At 53.5% G+C, this 18379-nt stretch overlaps 3 protein-coding genes across 14 annotated transcripts in view; 1 reads left to right on the top strand and 2 right to left on the bottom strand.

Annotated features, from left to right (window-relative positions):
• The window catches only part of CPNE5 (copine 5), a 108909-nt gene extending 101083 nt beyond the window's left edge, over positions 1-7826 (top strand). For 4 of the 6 annotated variants that reach the window (XM_049890985.1, XM_049891004.1, XM_049891014.1 and 1 more), the window contains 5 exons: positions 1719-1900; positions 2850-2977; positions 3213-3315; positions 4068-4125; positions 4598-6177. In XM_049890985.1, the coding sequence (XP_049746942.1) occupies positions 1719-1900; positions 2850-2977; positions 3213-3315; positions 4068-4125; positions 4598-4902 (776 nt within the window). In that variant the 3' untranslated portion in view covers positions 4903-6177. Of the gene's footprint in view, positions 1-1718; positions 1901-2849; positions 2978-3212; positions 3316-4067; positions 4126-4597 lie in introns of all 6 variants that reach the window. The other 2 variants (XM_049890996.1, XM_049890975.1) reach the window with 1 other exon arrangement.
• A 3405-nt stretch (positions 7827-11231) lies between these two features.
• On the bottom strand, positions 11232-12290 carry LOC126068821 (neuropeptides B/W receptor type 1-like). Its single transcript, XM_049871544.1, has one exon. The coding sequence runs from the start codon at positions 12288-12290 to the stop codon at positions 11232-11234; it is 1059 nt and encodes a 352-aa protein (XP_049727501.1).
• Positions 12291-16000: 3710 nt separating this feature from the next.
• The window catches only part of RAB44 (RAB44, member RAS oncogene family), a 33135-nt gene continuing 30756 nt past the window's right edge, over positions 16001-18379 (bottom strand). For all 7 annotated transcript variants that reach the window (XM_049890835.1, XM_049890827.1, XM_049890851.1 and 4 more), the window contains one exon: positions 16001-16920. In XM_049890835.1, the coding sequence (XP_049746792.1) occupies positions 16830-16920 (91 nt within the window). In that variant the 3' untranslated portion in view covers positions 16001-16829. The remainder of the gene's footprint in view (positions 16921-18379) is intronic.

Raw genomic sequence — 18379 nt, 5'->3', positions numbered from 1 at the left:
TTGGTGGCCCTTGCCGGGAGCCAGGTCCTGCTTAGTCCCTGGCCTCTTTACCAAAGAATGTTGCATAGGCCTGAAGGGCCAAAGATACAACCAGGTTGAGAATGGTATCCCTAGGTCTGATCGGGGTCACTAACAAATCCAGGCCCTGGGGCTACATACTATGAGCCACAACCTTGTCCTTGAGGGACACCCAGTCTCTCTGGGGAAACAGGACCGTGTGTCGTCTGGGCCCATCAAGAGCCCTAGGAAGAGGTGTTTTCACCCCAGCACCAAATCCCGCACCCTCTGTGCAGCCCATCCCATAGGTTCGAGGGGAAGACTACAGTCAAGACCCAACTCTGTGGTCCTCAAGGAGGACGGAAACCCAGCCAAGGACCCGGTCCTCACTGTTCTGGGGCTACCCTAGCTTCCTTTCCTCCTCTGAATTTCTTCTCTATCAGAATGTGGCCAAGTCACCACCATGCCAAACTTTACAGTATTATAAACATCTCAGTCTTGGATTCTGGACCCCATTAGGGGTGCTCAATGCTCATTTTTATGCCAAGTGTGTCGAAGATGCCATGGTCTCCTACTGCTCACGGTGTCAGAAACCTCACTTGGGGATGCAGGCCCCAGTGTCATAGAGTGGGGAGGGGCCTTCATGACACCTGTTTAATCCTCACAACAATCCCACGTGGTAGGAACTATTGTCATCCCATTTTGCAGGTGAGGAGACAGGATGAGAGGTTAAGGAACTTATCCAAGATCATACAGATAGAAGGAGGCGAGGGCAGGATTGGTACCTTGTCAGTCTGGCTCCAGAGCCTGTGCTGTCCTGCCTCTCATTAATAAACAAAGAAAGAAAATATAGACTCTATTAGCAGTGACAAAGGCTACGGAGAAAAATCAAGCCAGGGAGAGACTGTAACTCTCCACGGGCTAGTCAGGGAAGGCCACACTGAGAAGGGGGCACTTGAACAGAGGTAAGTCCTGTGGACCTCTGAGGAAAAGTGTTCCAGGCAGAGGGAACAGCCGTTGCAAAGGCCCTGAGGTGAGAGGCTGCTGAGGCTGGCACGGAGTGAGTGACAGATGTGGGTAGGAGAGAGGTAACTGGAGACCAGATCATGTGGCTTGTGGGCCCTTGGAAGGACTTCGGGTTTGACTCTGAAGCAGTGGAGCGTTTCGAGCCGAGGAGAGGCGTGATCTGCTCTAGCTGGAACAGGCCCGCTCTGGCTACTGTGCTGAGTAGGGACTGTAGGTGCCAGGGCAGAAGCAGGGAGCCCAGTCAGGAGGCTGCTGCAGTTCCATAAGCGAGAGGATGGTGACTGGACCAGAGTGGTGGCAGTTGCGGGAGGAAGTAGGTGGGGTTCTGGATACATTGTGAAAGTTCAGCAGCCAGGGTTTCCTACAGATTTGAATTTGGGCTGAGAGGGAAAGAGAGGAATTGAGGAGAAATAAATAAAAGTTGGGGAGTCCCTTGGTGGTGCAAACGGTTACGTGCTGGGCAATTAACAGAAAGGTTGGCCGTTCAAACCCACCCAGAGGCACCTCAGAAGAAAGGCCTGGCCATCTGCTTCTGAAAGGTCACAGTCATGAAAACCATATGGAGCACAGTTCTACTCTGCAAAAAAAAAAAAAAAAAAAAACAATAGGGGTTCCCTTGGGTGCCCTTTTGTGTTCTGAACCCGAGGTGGCTTGGGGGTCCAGGCCGGCAAATGCTCCCATGTCCCGTGCTGCAGGGAACCCGTCGCAGTCCACGTCCCTGCACTACATGAGCCCCTACCAGCTGAACGCCTACGCGCTGGCACTGACCGCTGTTGGGGAGATCATCCAGCACTACGACAGCGACAAGATGTTCCCTGCCCTTGGCTTCGGGGCCAAGCTGCCCCCTGACGGCCGGGTGTCCCACGAGTTCCCGCTGGTAGGAGGCCCGGGAGGAAGGGCTGGTTGGGCTGGGGTATAGTAACAAGCTCGGGGTGGGGGCGTTTCCGATCCTCCAGGCTTAGGGACTTGAGGTACAGCCTTTGTGGGGCAAGGCAGCTGGCTGGCTGTGTGTAGAGGGGCTTGTGTTAGGGCCTCTGGAGACCCACTCTCCCCCTGCTCGCAGATACCTCCCACTGCCCCACGTCTGAACCACCTACAGCTGGCTTTGGCCTCCTTATTCTGACAAGATGGAGGTGGGGGTGGAGTGGAGCTGTGGCTGATCTATTCCCCAAGGCCCAGAAAAGAGGATGAGGGGTGTGGGCAGCTACAGGTAATCCCAAGGACTTCCTGCATTGGTGCTGAGAGGGGATGAGGGCCAGCAGTGCTCTGGAAGGTGGGCTCCTGCAGAGAGTGGTTATGTAGAACATGGCATCACTTAGGGATCCCAGGCTCTATGGAGATACCTCCTCAGGCCATGTCCTCTCCCTCCCTCCCACTAGCTGGGGAAGCTCACTTGGCTACTTGGTCAGTCAGATGTGTTTAGGGAGCATGCTTCATATGCCTGCTGAGTGCCAGGCACTGTGCTAGGCCTTGGACACACAGAGATGGGTCAGCCAGAGGCCCTTCCCTGAGTTGCTCAGACCCAGCAGCCATTGTAGGGAATGATGGGCTTGCCTGCGGTTTTCTGAGGGAAGCAGCAGGGCTCTCAGGGGGCCTTTTTGAGTGAGTGCACAGAGGGGAGCAAGGAGCAGGCTTGACCCTGGCTCACCAGAGCGTGTGCTGACCTTCAGGGCAGGTCCAGGAATCCCCTGCCCACCAAAGAAGCGTCTAGCAGATCCCAGTTCCATTCCCACAGACCACTGGGCTGTCCTCCTTCCCACTCCTCCTTCCGTCTTGGGCTCAGCCTCCCCTTCCTAACCCCCCTGCCTGGTACTCTGTGCCCCCAGAACGGCAACCAAGAGAACCCCTCCTGCTGTGGCATCGACGGCATCCTGGAGGCCTACCACCGCAGCCTGCGCACTGTGCAACTCTACGGTCCCACCAACTTTGCCCCTGTGGTCACCCACGTGGCCAGGTGAGCACCTGCCCCCGCCTTGGCCAGGGTCATGAAACCCCATCCCAGCTGCTCACATGACTGGGCGAGAGTGTGTCTCTCCCGTTGACTCCCCTTTCAGGGAGCCCTGACCCTGAAGAGACCCTCCTCCTATCCACCTGAGACCTGTCCCCACCAAAATGCTCAGGGTCCTTGAGGGGAGGGCAACATGCCCAGAAGCCTGGCCAGACAGGCCTCAGCCCTGCCCTTTCCCCAGGAACGCGGCGGCTGTGCAGGATGGCTCCCAGTACTCAGTGCTCCTCATCATCACAGACGGAGTCATCTCAGACATGGCACAGACCAAGGAGGCCATTGTCAACGTGCGTGAGAGGAGCTTCTGGGGCCTGCCTTCCTGCTTCTTTAGGGAAACACCGGGGTGTGGCTTCCCTCCCCTCCCTGAGGGGACCCACAGACCACACCCAACTTCCGGCTCCTGGCTGCAGGGTCTGGTAGGGTTTTCCAGAGGTGGAAGGGACAGCAGGCTGACATGAGACCCCCCGTGAGGAGCTGTGCACCCATCTCTTAGTCCCACTATGTGGTCCTCTCTCCAGACACCCGTGGCTCCCTCATTAGCCAACCTCGAGGACTGCTTCCCTAGCTCCCAGCCCAGCCTGCCAGGTTGACGAGGTGGGAGGCCCAAAGTAGAGGAGTCCCAGGAATGTGGCTGCCCTACTATGTGGCCTCTCTGAAAAAGGAGCCCCATCTGCACTGCCCCAGCCCCTCTTTCAGACCCACATAGAAGAGGGGCCCCTCATGATGGTGGTCCAGCAGGCACAGAAGGGATGGAGGTGGCTGGCAGAAACAGACCTGTGACAGATTTCCCCCTCTGTCTCTCTCTCTCTACCCCCCTTCTTCTCGGGGTCCCACGTCGGTTTCCCTTGGTCTTTATCTCTAGGCACACCCTTTCCCTCTCTTTCCCCCTTTCTCTGTCTCTCCATCTTCTTCTCTCATTTCTTCCTTGTCCTACCTCTATTCTGTTGACCTATCTCTTTCTATCCCTGCCTGTGTCTTTCTCGTTCTTTTGGCTGGCCCCTCTGCTGGGTCCAAACCATCCCCCCATGCTGTCTCCCAGGCTGCCAAACTCCCCATGTCCATCATCATCATCGGCGTGGGCCAGGCGGAGTTTGACGGTGAGTCCAGCTGCTGCCCTCCCCTCTTCTGATTCCCATCCCTCAAATGTTTCCCCAGAGGCTTCAGGTCCCTGGGAACCACCCTTCCCAAGAGCGAGAGCTTTCACCTGAGTGTGTGTATGACTGTCTGGGTGAGCGTGCAGGGCGTGAGGGTGCCTTTGTTTGCACAGGGAGGGGTGTGTCAGGGTGTGCACCCCATGCCCACATCCCAAGGCTGTGGGGAGGAGGCTCTGAGTCATCCCTCCTTCCTCCAACCTTGGGAGCCCGGGGGAGGCGGGAGCACTGGGCTAGAAGTCAGAGGCTTGCCTGATTGTTCTCCTGCTGTCTTGGGCCTTAGTTTCCTCATCTGTAACATGGGGGCATGAGTCTGTGGTCTCTGCCTTGGATTGGCTTGGGAGTGGACAACAGTTCACTGACCTACCAACCTGGGGTCCCCACCATTAATCCCCCCATGCTGCTTCTCCCCACACAGCCATGGTGGAGCTGGATGGTGATGACGTGCGGATCTCCTCTCGAGGGAAGCTGGCCGAGCGGGACATCGTGCAGGTGAAGCCCAGGCCCTGTCTGCCCACAGGAAATGCAAGAGCCCCTCTAGCCAGGGTTACCTCACACCTGTTTCTGAGAACTTTTTTGGGGAGGGCCCCTGGAAGGAAGCACTTTGGGGCTCCCAAGTGGCCTGGCCGCCATAGAGGGGAACGAGGGTCAGTCCTCGGTTCACACTTATCTCAGCTGGACCCCTCCCTGCCATGTCACCTAACATTGACTCCTCACACCTAACATTGCTGGTGCCTCCACCAGAATGTTCTGTGATACTTTTCCAAGTTCTGCTGGCCGTCTCTGGCCCTCCAGGCCTCCCAAGTCTCCTCCAGAGCGCCTGTAGCCTGGTTCCCCGGACCTCCTGTTGTTTTCCACCAGCTGCCTTCTGATGAGATGGCAAACCCCTTGACAGCAGAGGTGGTGTCTTTAGTGTTGCTGCAGCCCTCTGGAGAACAGGCATTGCTTGGTTAATTGAGTTAATGCCTTAACATCCCCTCATACCAGTTGCTGTCAAGTAAATTCCAACTCATAGCGACCCCACAGGACAGAGTAGAACTGCCCCGTAGGGTTTCCAAGGAGCAGCTGGTGGATTTGAACTGCTGACCTTTTGGTTAGCAGCCTGAGCTCTTAACCACTGTGCCACCAGGGCTCCAGCATCCCCTCATAGTATGCAGATGTAATGAGTAGACTGATCGCTGTCCTCCAGGAATCCCTGTTCAGCCTAGATGAAGAATGTACCCTCAACAAGCACATCTCTAATTTCATCTCATGCAGATTGAGCCCTTAGTGTGTAGGAGATTCGAAATAAAGAGCTGACATTCTCTACACTTGCTTGATGAAAAGAAGCAGCAGGGAGGGCAGGAGCATTCCAGGAATGAAGACCAAAGATAAGGGGCTGGAAATGCGTGAGGGCAACCTGGGAGGAGGGCCAGTGAATGGAAAGGCCTGGAGGCAGGAGTGAGCATTAGGCCCTCAAGAAATACAGGGCACACGGGGAGGAAGCCAGAGGGGTGGACTTTGGATGCTGGCCAGATTAGCCCTAGAGAGGAAAGAGGAGAAGCAGGGGCCAGAGAGAGTGGAGGACACCCTGAGGGCATAGTGTCCCTTAAGTTGGGGGATTCATTCGACAACCTTTCCTGAACACCTACTAAGCGCCAGGCCCTGTGTTTCACACCAAGACTAAAGAGATGAGCAATCTTGTTCAGTGGAGTATCCTGGCACAGAGTAGATGCTCAATAAATACTTGTCGAATGAGTGAATTAATGACTCTGACACAGTCCTTGCCCTCAGGGAATTCACCATGGGGGAGGGGGTAAAGTCAAAAGGGCCTGGAGAGGGGTGAGGACATGACCCCAGGCCTGGAGATTTTCAGGTCTGGGGTAGGAAGGAGACCGGGCCTGACCCTGCCTCCCTACCCCCCAGTTTGTGCCCTTCCGGGACTATGTGGACCGCACAGGCAACCACGTGCTGAGCATGGCGCGTCTGGCCCGCGACGTGCTGGCCGAGATCCCCGACCAGCTGGTGTCCTACATGAAGGCACAGGGCATCCGCCCACATCCCCCGCCTGGGCCCCCAGCCCACTCACCCCCACAGTCTCCAGCCCGCACGCCCCCTGCTTCCCCCCTGCACACACATATCTGAGCCTGCCCCATGGCAGGCAGGTGGCTGGGACCTGGGGAGAGCCAGTCAGACGGTGGGCAGGGTCCCCCGACCAGATCTCCTGCCCTGCCCAGTCTAGCCCCTGGGACATCTGTGTGCCTGGAGGAAGGCTGGGGGTGGGGCCTCCGGAAACTCTTTCCCAATTACCTGGCCTCACTCTGGCCCTGACCCAGGGAATTGGGGGATACAGGGGTGGAAGTACACATGAGGCACACTGTCCCTGCTCAGCCCTTCTTCCCCTGACTCCTAGCCCAGCAAGGAAGGTGTTAAGCAGGATGATGGGGTCCCCCTCAGCCCACCCTGGGCAATCCATCTGCTTACCTATATCCAGGCAGCCTTGGGCTGGGCTTTCCTCCTCCAGCCCCAGCCCTCTTCTCTGGTGTCTAATCGTATCCCAAACCCCCGTCCCAGTCTCTATCCTGTGTCCTATTCCAATGAGCCTCTTGAAGCTAATGGGTTTGCAGGAATGCCTGGATATGTGTCCCTTCCAGGGACACTTGCATGCAATGGGAGCCCTGTTGACCCATGAGAGAATGGCTGTGACTGTGAGCTGGTAGGCCAAATGACTGGCCAGCCCTTTCTGGTGCCTCTTAAGTCGAGTATGACTCTGGTTCTAGAAACCAAGACCCACAGGCCTCTTCCTGGTGTGGGTGCACAGGTCCCTCCACTGATGACTCCAGGGCCCGTGGTACTCAGCCCTCTGCTGCCCGCCTGGAGGCCTGGCAAGGAGCAACCCAGCCTTGGTGCTCCCACACTGCCGCTGCTCTCTGAGCAGCCTCCATTCCACAGGGATAGGAGATAGGAATCCTGGGTTCAGGTCCTGCTTCCACCCCCTCCTTGCTGTGGGAACCCAAGCAAGGTCCTTCTGTCTTCTGGGCCTCAGTTTCCACATCTGTATGATGAGAAGGTTGACCAGATGGTCCCAGCTTTTCCTTCAGCTCTGATGTCCTGAGGGTCCACTCATCCCATGCCTAGCTCACCCCAGCCCACACCTTACCAGTGTGATCTCCCTTTATCCCAGGCCGTCTTGGCCCTAGGGTCACCCTGTCCTGTCGCCTGAAACATACCCCAGTCCTTTAGCTTTGGGCTCTGGTGTCTGAGCTCAAGCCTCTGCCCCTGTTGTGGGAAAGGTGGGAAGAGGTGAGCTCACCACTGGGCCCACCCAGCCACCCACATTACCCATGCAGGGAGCAGGACATGCATGCCAGCCCCTCCTGCTGCATGGGGCTCCTCAGCCCACTGAAACCTGACATTTCCATGCCTGGCCCTGCCCTGTCTGATACTCGACACTGCTTCCCTTCCTGTCATGCATGAAGGTGGTGTTTCTACTCTGTCTGGTCCTGTGCCCGTCTCTGAGACAGTCTCTGTGTGGAATTTGCCTTAAATTGAAGTAAATCTGGTTCTTTTACTAAAGTCCCTTGTTTTCCTTTCTCCCATGAAAAATAGTACAGGCGTTGCTGTTTGACAGAGGCCAGGTTCTTTCTTTTCTTTCCATTCTTTTGTTCGACAAGGATTTATTGAGCAACCACTCTGTGCCAGGCTCTGTGGCAGGCACTGGGAATGCAGCAGTGACCAAAACACAGACCTGTCTCCACATGGAGCTTACAACAAACACACAGATAAGACAGGGAGAAACACAGTAAGCACATAAACAAGTAGGTAAATAATATAATTTCAGGTAGCAATAAGTGTTAGAAAGAGAGAGTGATGAGGCGATGTTTTAGATGAGGTGGTCAGGGAGGGCCTTTCTGAGGAAGTGATGTTGTTAAGTGTCATCGAGTTGAATCCAACTCATAGCGATCCCACGTGACAGAATATAACATTCCCATAGAGTTTTCTAGACTGTAATCTTCACGGGAGCAGAAAGTCAGGTCTTTCTCCTGCAGAGCAGAGCCACTGGGTGGGTTCAAACCTCCAACTTTTTGGTTAGTAGCCAAGCACTTAATGTTTGAGGTGAGCCCTAAGGAAATGAGGGGATGAGCCATGCTGACATCTGGGGGAAAAGCATGCCAAGTAGAGGGGACAGCGAATACAAAGGCCCTGAGGTGGGAGTGTGTGCTTGGTGTGTGTGAAGGACAGCAAGGAGGCCTATGTGATTGGAGTTGAGAAGAGGAGAGCGTAGGAGATGGGGTCAGGGAGGTGAAGGGGCCAGAATGTATGGTAAGGACTTGGGTGATGTCTTAGTCATCCAGTGCTTCTAGAACAGAAATACCACAAACGGGTGGCTTTAACAAACAGAAATTTGTTTTCTCACAGTTCAAGAGGCTAGAAGTCCGAATTTAGGGTGCTGGCCCTAGGGAAAGTCTTTCTCTCTCTGTCACCTCTGAAGGAAGGTCCTTTTCTCTTTGATCTTCAGCTCCTGGGCAGTCTTCATGTGGCTTAGCATCTCTCTTCCCCACCTCTGCTCTGCTGGCTTGTTTAATCTCTTTTATATCTCAAAAGAGCTGGACTCAAAATACACTGTACGCTCATCCTGCCTCATTAACGTAACAAAGACAACCCATTCCCAAAGAGGATTATAACCATAGGCATAGAGGTTAGGATTTACAACACATATTTTTGGGGGACATAATTCAGTTCATAACAGGGGCTCCAACAGGTGGTTACTCTGAGCAAAACAGGGGGCCATTGAGGAGGTGAGAGAAGCGAGTAACACGATGCGATTTTTCTCTGAAGCAAGTGGATCACTTCATTTCACTTGATCCTTGGTTCATTCACCTCAACGAGTATTTACTGAACACTAGTGCCAGGCTCTGCTCAAGTGCTGGAGACACGGACACACAGACAGGTGCCACTTCCTGCACTGGAACAAGGAACCCCTACAACTCTGGGGCACTGATGCCAAGCCGGCGTTAGGGGCCAGGGTCTGTGGGCACCCAAAGCGGGCCTTCTGGCCCAGCCTGGGTAACTCACAGTCCTTGTGCCCATGGTGAGCTACTGCTGCTCTGTGCAGTGGGGCCGTCACCCCTACCTGCGGGGTTATATGCAGCCACGTGGAGTGACACGTAGGTATGTGCCCAAGGCCTGTGTGACATGTGCACAGGACAATAAACGCCATTTTCCTCCTTGTCCCTCTTTGCATCCCTGTGACCTTCAGGGGCCAGGATCACAGGGAAAAGGGTCTGGGCAAGTTTGCTGTCAGATTAGGCCTCCAGGCAGCCGGGCCCATCCTGCGCATCACCAGGAATTCGGTACTAATTAGGCCAAAGTTCGGGAACTGTTTACTTCTTATGATTTTATAGTAAATTAGAGCTGATTCACAGCTGTCCCTGTAATTAGATGCCCCTTTGACTTGCATTCCTCTATGCTTTCTGAGTGGGAAAGGGGTGGGGTCACAGTTCAGGAGGGAAGTTCCCATAACCAGCAGCACGGTTTACCTCACCTTTGGCGCCTGTGGGAAAGTGTTGGGAGGAGATGCCAGGCCAGCAGGGGCATCAAGGCTCAGAGGCGCTGCCTCCAGGCAGCAGCACCTTTGCTGTGCCCGACGCTGTAGCTTCTCTCCTGTGTTCTTTCCCTGGCGTGGATTCTAGGAAACTGCCTGCTGTGAGCCCCTCTGGGAGAGTCCAGTGGCCTTGAGGATATTCAAGGCTCTGACAAATCTTGCAGCAAAGATACTGGTTTGATTTGGTTTAACCCAATGTTTCCCAAGATGATTTTTTACCATGGAGTCGTGTGTGTGTGTGTGTGTGTGTGTGTGTGTGTGTGTGTGGTAACAGTATTACCAAGAAGACCCTGCTGTCTTGGGAATTTCAGGTGAGTCTCTCCTCTGGCCCCCTGGCCAGCCCAGGCTGCAGCTTCTCTGAGGAAGCCGGAGGTTGGGTATGGAGGGTGGGAGCTTCTTGGAGGAGATGAGGTGGGAGAGATGGAGATGGGAAGTTGGACTTGAAAAGAAGGAAAGGATCTCAAAGAGGCCCCTCTCCCAGCCTCTGTTGGAAGAAAAACAGAGAAGAAAGGAGCGTACCTAGAAATTCATAGGCCCAGCCCAAGTGCTCCATGGTTGATATCATTTTTGTTCTCTTATTGGGTTGAGGGGTGTGTGGGACAGAGCTTGAGGAGGGCAGGCGGAGTAGGGAGAGTTAGCTGAAAGGGTCTCCTGGGCTGTGAGCCCCCAACCAGACCGCAGCTGGCCCCTCCCCTCACCCCCACTCAATCCCCATTCCTTCAGGATTAAGGACCCCACGTGGCTGTTAGCCCCACGTTATCCCTCTACCCACCTCTCTGCCTTTGGGAGCCCCTCTACCCTCATTCCCTGTCCCCTGCCCACTCCCCTCCAATGCCCCTAAACTAATAAAAATAAAAGGTGAGTAATAATAAGATTCATGCATTTACTAAGCACTGGGCACTCTCCTAAGTACCTTACATATGTTAAGTGACTTCATCCTCATAACAACCCTGTGAAGAAGGTACTATCATTATCCCATTTTCCAGATGAGAAAACTGAGGCCCAGAGAGGTTAATGAACTTGGCCAATGTCACACAACTAGAAAGTTGTCTTTGTGTGCCATCAAATCAATTCCAGTGTAGAACTGCCCCATAGGGTTTCCTAGGCTGTAATCTTTGTGGGAGCAGATTGCCAGGTTTTTCTCCCATAGAGCCACTGGGCGGATTCAAACTGCCAAACTTTCGGCTAGCAGCTGAGCAGTTAACCATTGTGCCACCAGAGCTCCTTATCTAGAAAGTAGTGGACCCTATAGGTATCTGACCCTTAAGATGGTGTGAGAGGGTTGGTCTAGTTATCTAAAGACATGTGTTCTGCCTGAGGCATTAAGTTGCTGTGTGACTTTTGCTGGGCCACCTGCCCTTTCTGTTTCTCAGTCTTCCCACTGGTAAAATGGGAGGGGGTGGTATCTAATATTATTAAGGGTCTTCCCATCTCCCTGAAGTCTGAGCCCTCCAATCAGCCTATCCTCTCAGACCCCTGCCAGGCCCCATAGGCCTCCTGGAGCACTGTCGTGGCCAGGCTGGCCACTCTCCATCACCACAGCAACCTCTCCCTCGCCCCGGTGATGCCTGGCTGCCAGTGGCCTGCAGAAGATGTTCCGGAGTCCTGCCCGGAAGGGGCGAGACAGGTAGAAGCAGAGGATGGGACTGACAGCACAACTGGAGTAGGCTAGGATGGTGCAGAGGCTGGAGGCCACAAAAGCCACCGGCGTGGCAGGAAGGCCACCCACAGCTGCCACATAGCCCAGCACAGAGCAGGGCCCCCACATCAGCACGAAAACCACCAGCACCACAAGGATGAGCCCAGTGTTCTCTTGGTGCTCCCAAACACTCTCCCCCATGGGGCCGTGGGGCTGTGCCCACAGGAGCCAGCCCACGTGGCTGAAAGAGCAGCCTAGCCCCAGCACGCAGGGCAGGAAGGCCAGGGCTCCCAGCAGGGTGAAGTAGCAGGAGGTCTGAGCAGGGCTCAGGAGCAAGATGCATGCCCGGTCCCCAGAGGCCCCCACTGCCTCCTCCTCCACCACCACCTGCTGGAACAGCCAGTTGGGCAGCGATGCAGTGATGCCCAAGACACACATGGCCCCACAGATCAGCAGCCGGGGACCCCAGCCGGCTGGGAGGGCCACATCAGGCCAGACCACAGCCACATGACGCAGGAGAGCAGTGGCCACCATGCTGTAGAAGGTGCAGAACATGGTGGCCGTGTTGACAGCCTGGCTGGTGGTGCAGACAGCAGGGCCCAGCCACCAGTCATGCCGCAGGAAGCTCAGCAGCTGCACCGGTACCACGCAGGCCAGGAAGAGCAGGTCAGACAGCGTGATGTTCACCATGAGGCTATTGGTCAGGGCAAGGAGCGGGCGGGGGGCACCTGGGCTCTGGCCCACCACCAGCAGCATGAGCCCATTGGCCAGCAGCCCCACCAGCAGGATGAGGCCACAGATCCCGGCAAAGATGAGGCGGAGCTGCTGTTCAGGCATGGCTGTAAGCAGGGTGGTGAACGTGGCATTGGACTCTAGCCCAGGTTCCATCCTCCTGCTTCGGACACACAAGGACAGCATAGAAACCAGCCCAAGTGCCACCTCCCCTCTTTTCCCATATGAAAAGAAAACAAACCTGTGTCATCAAGTCTATTCCAACTCCTGGCAACCTTGTGTATTACAGAGAGAGCAGAGCTCCACAGGGTTCTCTTGGTTGTAATTGTTACGGAAGCAAATCACCAAGCCTTTCTTCCATGGTGCCTCTGGGTAGATTCCAATTGTTGAATGCAAATCATTTGTGCCATTCAGGGATCTTTTCTTTTCCCATATGAGCTCCCCTCATTTCACAAAATAGGGAGCCCTGGTGGTACAATGCTTGAGCACTCTGCTGCTAACGAAAAGGTTGGCAGTTTGAACCCACCCAGCGGCTCTGAGGGAGAGAGACATGGCGATGTACTCCCGTAAAGATTACAGCAAAAAAAAAAAAAAAGAAAGAAAACCCTATGGGCAGTTCTACTCTGTCACATGGGGTCACTATGAGTGGAAATCAACTCAATGGTACCTAACAACAATCTTTCACAGAGCTCTGCTTATAGTGGGCCCAGACATGTGCACGTAGTAGCCCCGTTAGACCTCACAACAGCCTGATACAATGGGGTCTAGGGACCACCTGGGTTCAAATCCTGACTCTGCTATTCAGTAGCACTGTGACCTTGGGAAAGTTACTTAACGTTTCCCTACCTTAGTTCCCTCCCTGTAAGGAGGTGAGGAAATAGAGGAAATAAAACAGATGTCAACAGCAATCTTCACTAAGAGGCAAGATTCAGGTAACTTTCATTCTCTTATCTTTTTTTTTCTCTAGAATGTTCACAATTTTAAAATTTTATAATCTGATAAATAAATCAGATTAAAAATTATAGTGAGTGCTTTTATAATCCGGTAAATAAGTGTTACGGATATTTTAAAACCAAACCCTGTCCTACCTGATTCACAGGCAGATTTGAGACTCAAGTGAAAAGTGGGTATGAAAAGGCTTCAAGAAGGTATTAAGCCTCATACGTTGGGGTCACCTGGGGCCTTCAAAATACACTGATGTCTGGATCCCACCTCCAGAAAGGTGATCTAACTGGTCTGGGCTTTGGCAGCTTTTCAAGATCCTCAGATCATTCTGAGATGCAGACCAGCTGAGAAGTGCTGCCATTAGCATTCTGCCCTGAGAAGTCACCACTTATCTGTGAGCTGTGTTGTGCTGGTTACTTGGTAGAGGTTGGGGGAAGCCCTCGCCCCCATTCCATCCCACATGCTGAGCCCTTGATTGAAAGAACTCAGGCTGGGAGATGGAGACTAGGTATCCCGAATCAGCCCTGGGTCTGGCGTCAGCCATCTGCTACCCCGCGAACCAAGCCAGAAGTCCCAAGCTAAAGATGCGGAGAGGCAGCCAGCTTAGAGCTTTGCTTATTAGCTCGGTAAGTATTCCCTGAGTGCTTATGCTGGTCCAGGCACTGGAATATACAGTAGCAAACAAGACAGACCAGTGGGGTCCTGACTGAGTTTCCATCCCCTTTTCTCTTACATCGGGAGTGGGAGTTGGAGAGACCTCACTCTACACCTCAGCCCCATCAACCCAGTCCCACCGTCCTTCTCTTAATCAGCCTCAAGCTAAGTTGTGATCAGAGCCCCTTAGCTGACGTACCCTGAGAACTCACCACTTGTCTGGAAGTTCACTTTGCAGTCCACTTTGAGCCCTGCCTGCTGCAGTCCTTACCGGCCTCGTGCTTCTTTGAGGTTCTTGGGCCCTGCTTGCTGACTTGTGAGCCCCTTGATACTGGGAAACAGGCTGGTGGTCCCTCCACAGCTGTGCTCTGCAGAGAAGGTGGATCTAGCCAGAAGAATGTCCAGTCCCTTCCAGAACACTGCTTCTGGGGAACCTGAGCTGGCTGCCTGGAGGCTGGAGCAGAGCTGAGATGGGAGGGGCACCCCAGGGGGCCACTCCCACTCTGAGTCCCCCAGAGGACAAGGGCTCTGTCTGCCCCACTGGCTCCCCAAGGAATCACGCCCTACCTACCTGCCTCATTAATTCCCTGGCCCACAGACAGAGATGTTGATGCCTGCCTGGCCTCCTGGGCCTCAGAGAGGGAGCCATTGGCAACGGCAGGACCTGCCCCACCCTGGCCCAGAGCTGGGCATCACTGATTACAGCCCACATTTCTTTCTCTGTCTGTCTGTCTTTCTACACACTACAGCCTAGAAATTGCTTGGGGCAGGGGAGGCTTGTGGAATGGGTCAGGGAATGGAGAAGACATTTGGGTGAGAAAGACTCAGTAAGAGACCCAGGAAAAGAGTGGGCTGGGTCGTGGGAATCATCCCACAAATAGTCTAGAGGTTAAATGGGGCCCGTTCAGAGCATCTAACCCAACTCTTTGTGGCTTCTGATGGCCTGAATCCTCTCTACCCTGTCTCTTGCCACCTGTCACCTGGCTTCTGCTTGTATGCCTCTAAGTGACAGGAAGCTCACTGCTACTGCAGCATCCCTTTTAGAACTGAGGAGAAGGATAGGGGCCAGGAACTGCCAAGGCTGCAATTAAACAAGTAGGGACAAGGCTCTGTCTTCTGTCCCGTGCTCTTCATGTTTCTCTGTCATTCTCGCTCTTTGCAACTCTGTCTCTTGGACCATCTTCCCCGTCTCACTATGAAGCTGGGATTTCCTCCGATTCAGCCAGGGAATTCACCAGCACGCACATGATTGCCAAGTACGAAACTCAGCGCCTGCATACAGCAGACACTCAGTGCGTGGTGAGCATTATGTGGTTAATGGTAAGATACAAAGAACAACATTTGCAGCAAACGCAAATGATGGGCTAGTTCAACACTGAGGCGCAGTCTCCGGAAGTTTCCCAAAGCAAGCTCCCTGAAGGCACTGGAAACCCCAGACCTGGATTATAATATGCAGCAATGCTTCAGGAGGCAAATATTGGGCAATATTCCAGGAATTCCTGCAAAAAACTGGAGTCCAGGAGAGATTCTGACTCCAGTTTCCCTGGCTGCTCCCCAGGGCCCGCCAGCCACACCCCAGCGGCACCCCACAAGGATCCAGAGGTTGACACCTCGGGGCAAAGGCTGCACCAGGGGATACTGTGCCATCGGGGTTAGGAGGGGTGTTCCTGAATGTGAGCCCTTAGAGGTGGATCATGGGGAAAGGCAGTGGGGTTGGGGCTCAGGGATACAGAAGGACATCAGAATACATCAGAACATGGCTCTTCCCCTAGCACTGGATTCTCCTCAGAAGAAACCCCACACTTGCAAATAAATACACTTTGTGAAACAAGGTTAACACCCTTCTGCCAGGCACAAAGGGGGCAGAGATGGTTCAGTGGTGGAATTCTTATCTTCTGCGTAAGAGACCCAGGTTTAGTTCCCAGCCGATGCACCTCATGTACAGCCTCCACCCATCTGTGTGTTTCTGTGATGCTAGACAGGCTTCAGCGTAGCTGGTGACTGACCTACTGGCGAAAATCAGCTAATGAAACCGGTATGGATTCCAACAGTCTGATCCTCAACGAATCAAGGGGATGGGGCAGGGCTGGGCATCATTTCATTCACTTCTGCCGGGGTTGCCATGAGTTGGAGGCTGACTCCACAGCACCAAACAACAACTGCCAGGCACAGAACAGAGGGACTGCTTGAACAGAGCAGTTTGTAGTTCACAGGCGTCTTAGTTATCTAGTGTTGCTAGAACAGAAATACCGCCAAGTGGGTGGCTTTAACAAACAAATTTATTTTCTCGTTGTTCAGTAGGCTAGAAGTCTGAATTCAGGGTGCCAGCTCTAGGAGAAGGCTTTCTCTCTCTGCTGGCTCTGGAGGAAGGTTCTTGTCTCTTCTGAGCTTCTGCTCCTGGATAGTCTTCGTGTGACTCGTCATCTCTCTTCTCCGAAATCCGGCTTGCCTAATCTGCTCTTTTTATCTTTTGTAAGAGGTTAACTCAACACACAGCCTACACTAATCCTGCCTCATTAACATAACAGAAAACTCATTCCCGAGTGTGATCATAACCAGAGGCATAGAAGTTAGGATTAACATCACATATTTTGAGGGGGACACAATTCAATCCATAATAGCAGGTCACGTTATTTATCAGCACCAAAGCATGCTCCTTGGAAACTTTTTCCTCCCCCTCAACATTTTTTTTCTGATTAGAGAAGGAATACCTAGCCATTGCAGAAAATCTGAAAATACAAATACACATAAAAAAGAAAATAACACCCCCACATATTCACCCTAAAATTTTACCACCCAGAGATGTGTGGCCAATATTTTGGTGTATTATCCTTAAGTCTGTTTTTTGGGACTTTTCCTTTCTTTAAAGGGTTTTAAACGCCCTCACCCCCCCACACCCCCAACCTTGTCTACCCAGTAAAGTCCTTCTTCAGAGTGCAAAGGGCGCCACCCTGGGGTCCAAGTCCTGAGCTGACAAGGATTTTCCTGAACTTCCTAGCTGTCCTCTCTGCCCCAGCTGTGGCCAGGCATGCGGGACAGGAGCTGAGGGACAAGAAACCCAAGGGGTGGCCGTCCTACCCTGGCCAGCCCAGGTGGTCAGGAGCAGCAGCCAGTTCTCTTTGGTGGCCTCTTGGGGACCACCTCCACCAGCGAACCCCTCAGGAGGTCTTCTTGCACCTTGAGTGACCTGCGTGGTAATACCTAGGCTTCAGTCCCCCCTCCCACTTTCCAGGAGCAGCGTAGAGGGGCAGGCAGGAGACTTCCCACGCGCAGCTAGGGGGGTGGGGGACTGCTCCCCCAAGCTTCCCCCTCCCACCTGCTCTGCCCCTGCCCTGCCTTCCCATGGCACCAGGAAAATGGGACATTGGTCTTCTGTCTCTTTGCTGGCACTCTATTAGGCCTACTGTGTGTCAGGCATTGTGACAGGGACTCTGACATGACAAAGATGCCAATACATCCATGCCTTGAGTAGTAGGAAAAGGGGCCATTGGTAGGAAAGGGAGTGATTGCACCCCAGAAATGAATGGTAGATTGGGGAGGCACATAAAGGGACTTCCCAGAGAGGAAGGAGGTGGTGTCTGAGCTGCGGGCTGAGGGGTGTACCAGGGTTCGCTGGCAGAAAGGGAGGTGTATTGTAAGCAAAGGGCAAAGGCTTGGTGTCAAGAGAGAGCTTGGGGGTTGGGGAAGTAAAAGAAGTCCATTCATTCATTCATTCACTATGTATTTACTGTGTGCCAGGCACTGTGCTAGACCATAGAGCGTAAGGGCTAAGTGGTCAGAGAGGAGCCTTAGAAGCAGCAGGGGTCCAGAGCTCTGTAAGCCCTGGAAGTCACATTCAGGAACTGGGACTTTTATCCTAAAGCAAAGGGAAGTCATTGAGCAGTTTTGGCCAGGAGGACGTGGTGGTGTGAACAGGTTTGAAGTCTAGAAAGCTCACTCTGACTACTTCGTTAGAGACCGGGCCTTAGAGCTCATCTGGTCTAACAGCCCCACCCTTATTCATTTCATTCGTTTATTGAGCACCTACTACGTGCCAAGTCCTGAGTATGGGGTGGGAGGGGAGTAAACAAAACAGACATGGCCTTGCTCTCCTGCAACTACAGCCCAGTGTGAGAGGCAGACAACAAAGAAACAACCAAAAAAACTAGACAAAAGCACACATAATTACAATTTGTTGAGAAGGCTATGAAAGGCACAGAGAGGGCTGTGATGGAGAACAGCGATGGGGGCAGTGGTCAGAAGGGGCCTCTCTGAATTGAAATCTGAAAGATATTGTTTTATGCCATCATAGCGACCTTACAGTACAGAGAAGAATTGCCCCATAGGGGTTCCAAGGCTGTAAATCTTTACAGAAACAGACTGCCACATCTGTCTCCTGAAAAGTGGTTGGTGGGTTCAAGCTGCCAACCTTTCAGTTAGCAGCCGAGCACTTAACCATGTTGCCACCAGGGCTCCTTTCTGAAAGATGAGAGGGAGGGGACATTCTTGGCAGAGGAAAGAGCAGGTATGAAGGCCCTGAGGCAGAAAATTCTGTGAGGGGAACCAAGGGTAGCCATCGAGGCTTGAGCTTGGTGGAGAGGGGTGGTGAGGGGGGTGTGCCAGCGTAGGTGCAGGGGAGATGGCACTGGAGATGATGTAGGCCATCA

Source organism: Elephas maximus, chromosome 1 (genome assembly GCF_024166365.1).
Source record: "Elephas maximus indicus isolate mEleMax1 chromosome 1, mEleMax1 primary haplotype, whole genome shotgun sequence".
In the NCBI taxonomy this organism is placed as follows: Eukaryota; Metazoa; Chordata; class Mammalia; order Proboscidea; family Elephantidae; genus Elephas; species Elephas maximus.
Note: the sequence above shows the minus strand (reverse complement) of the source record. Positions and strands in the feature narration are given on the sequence as shown.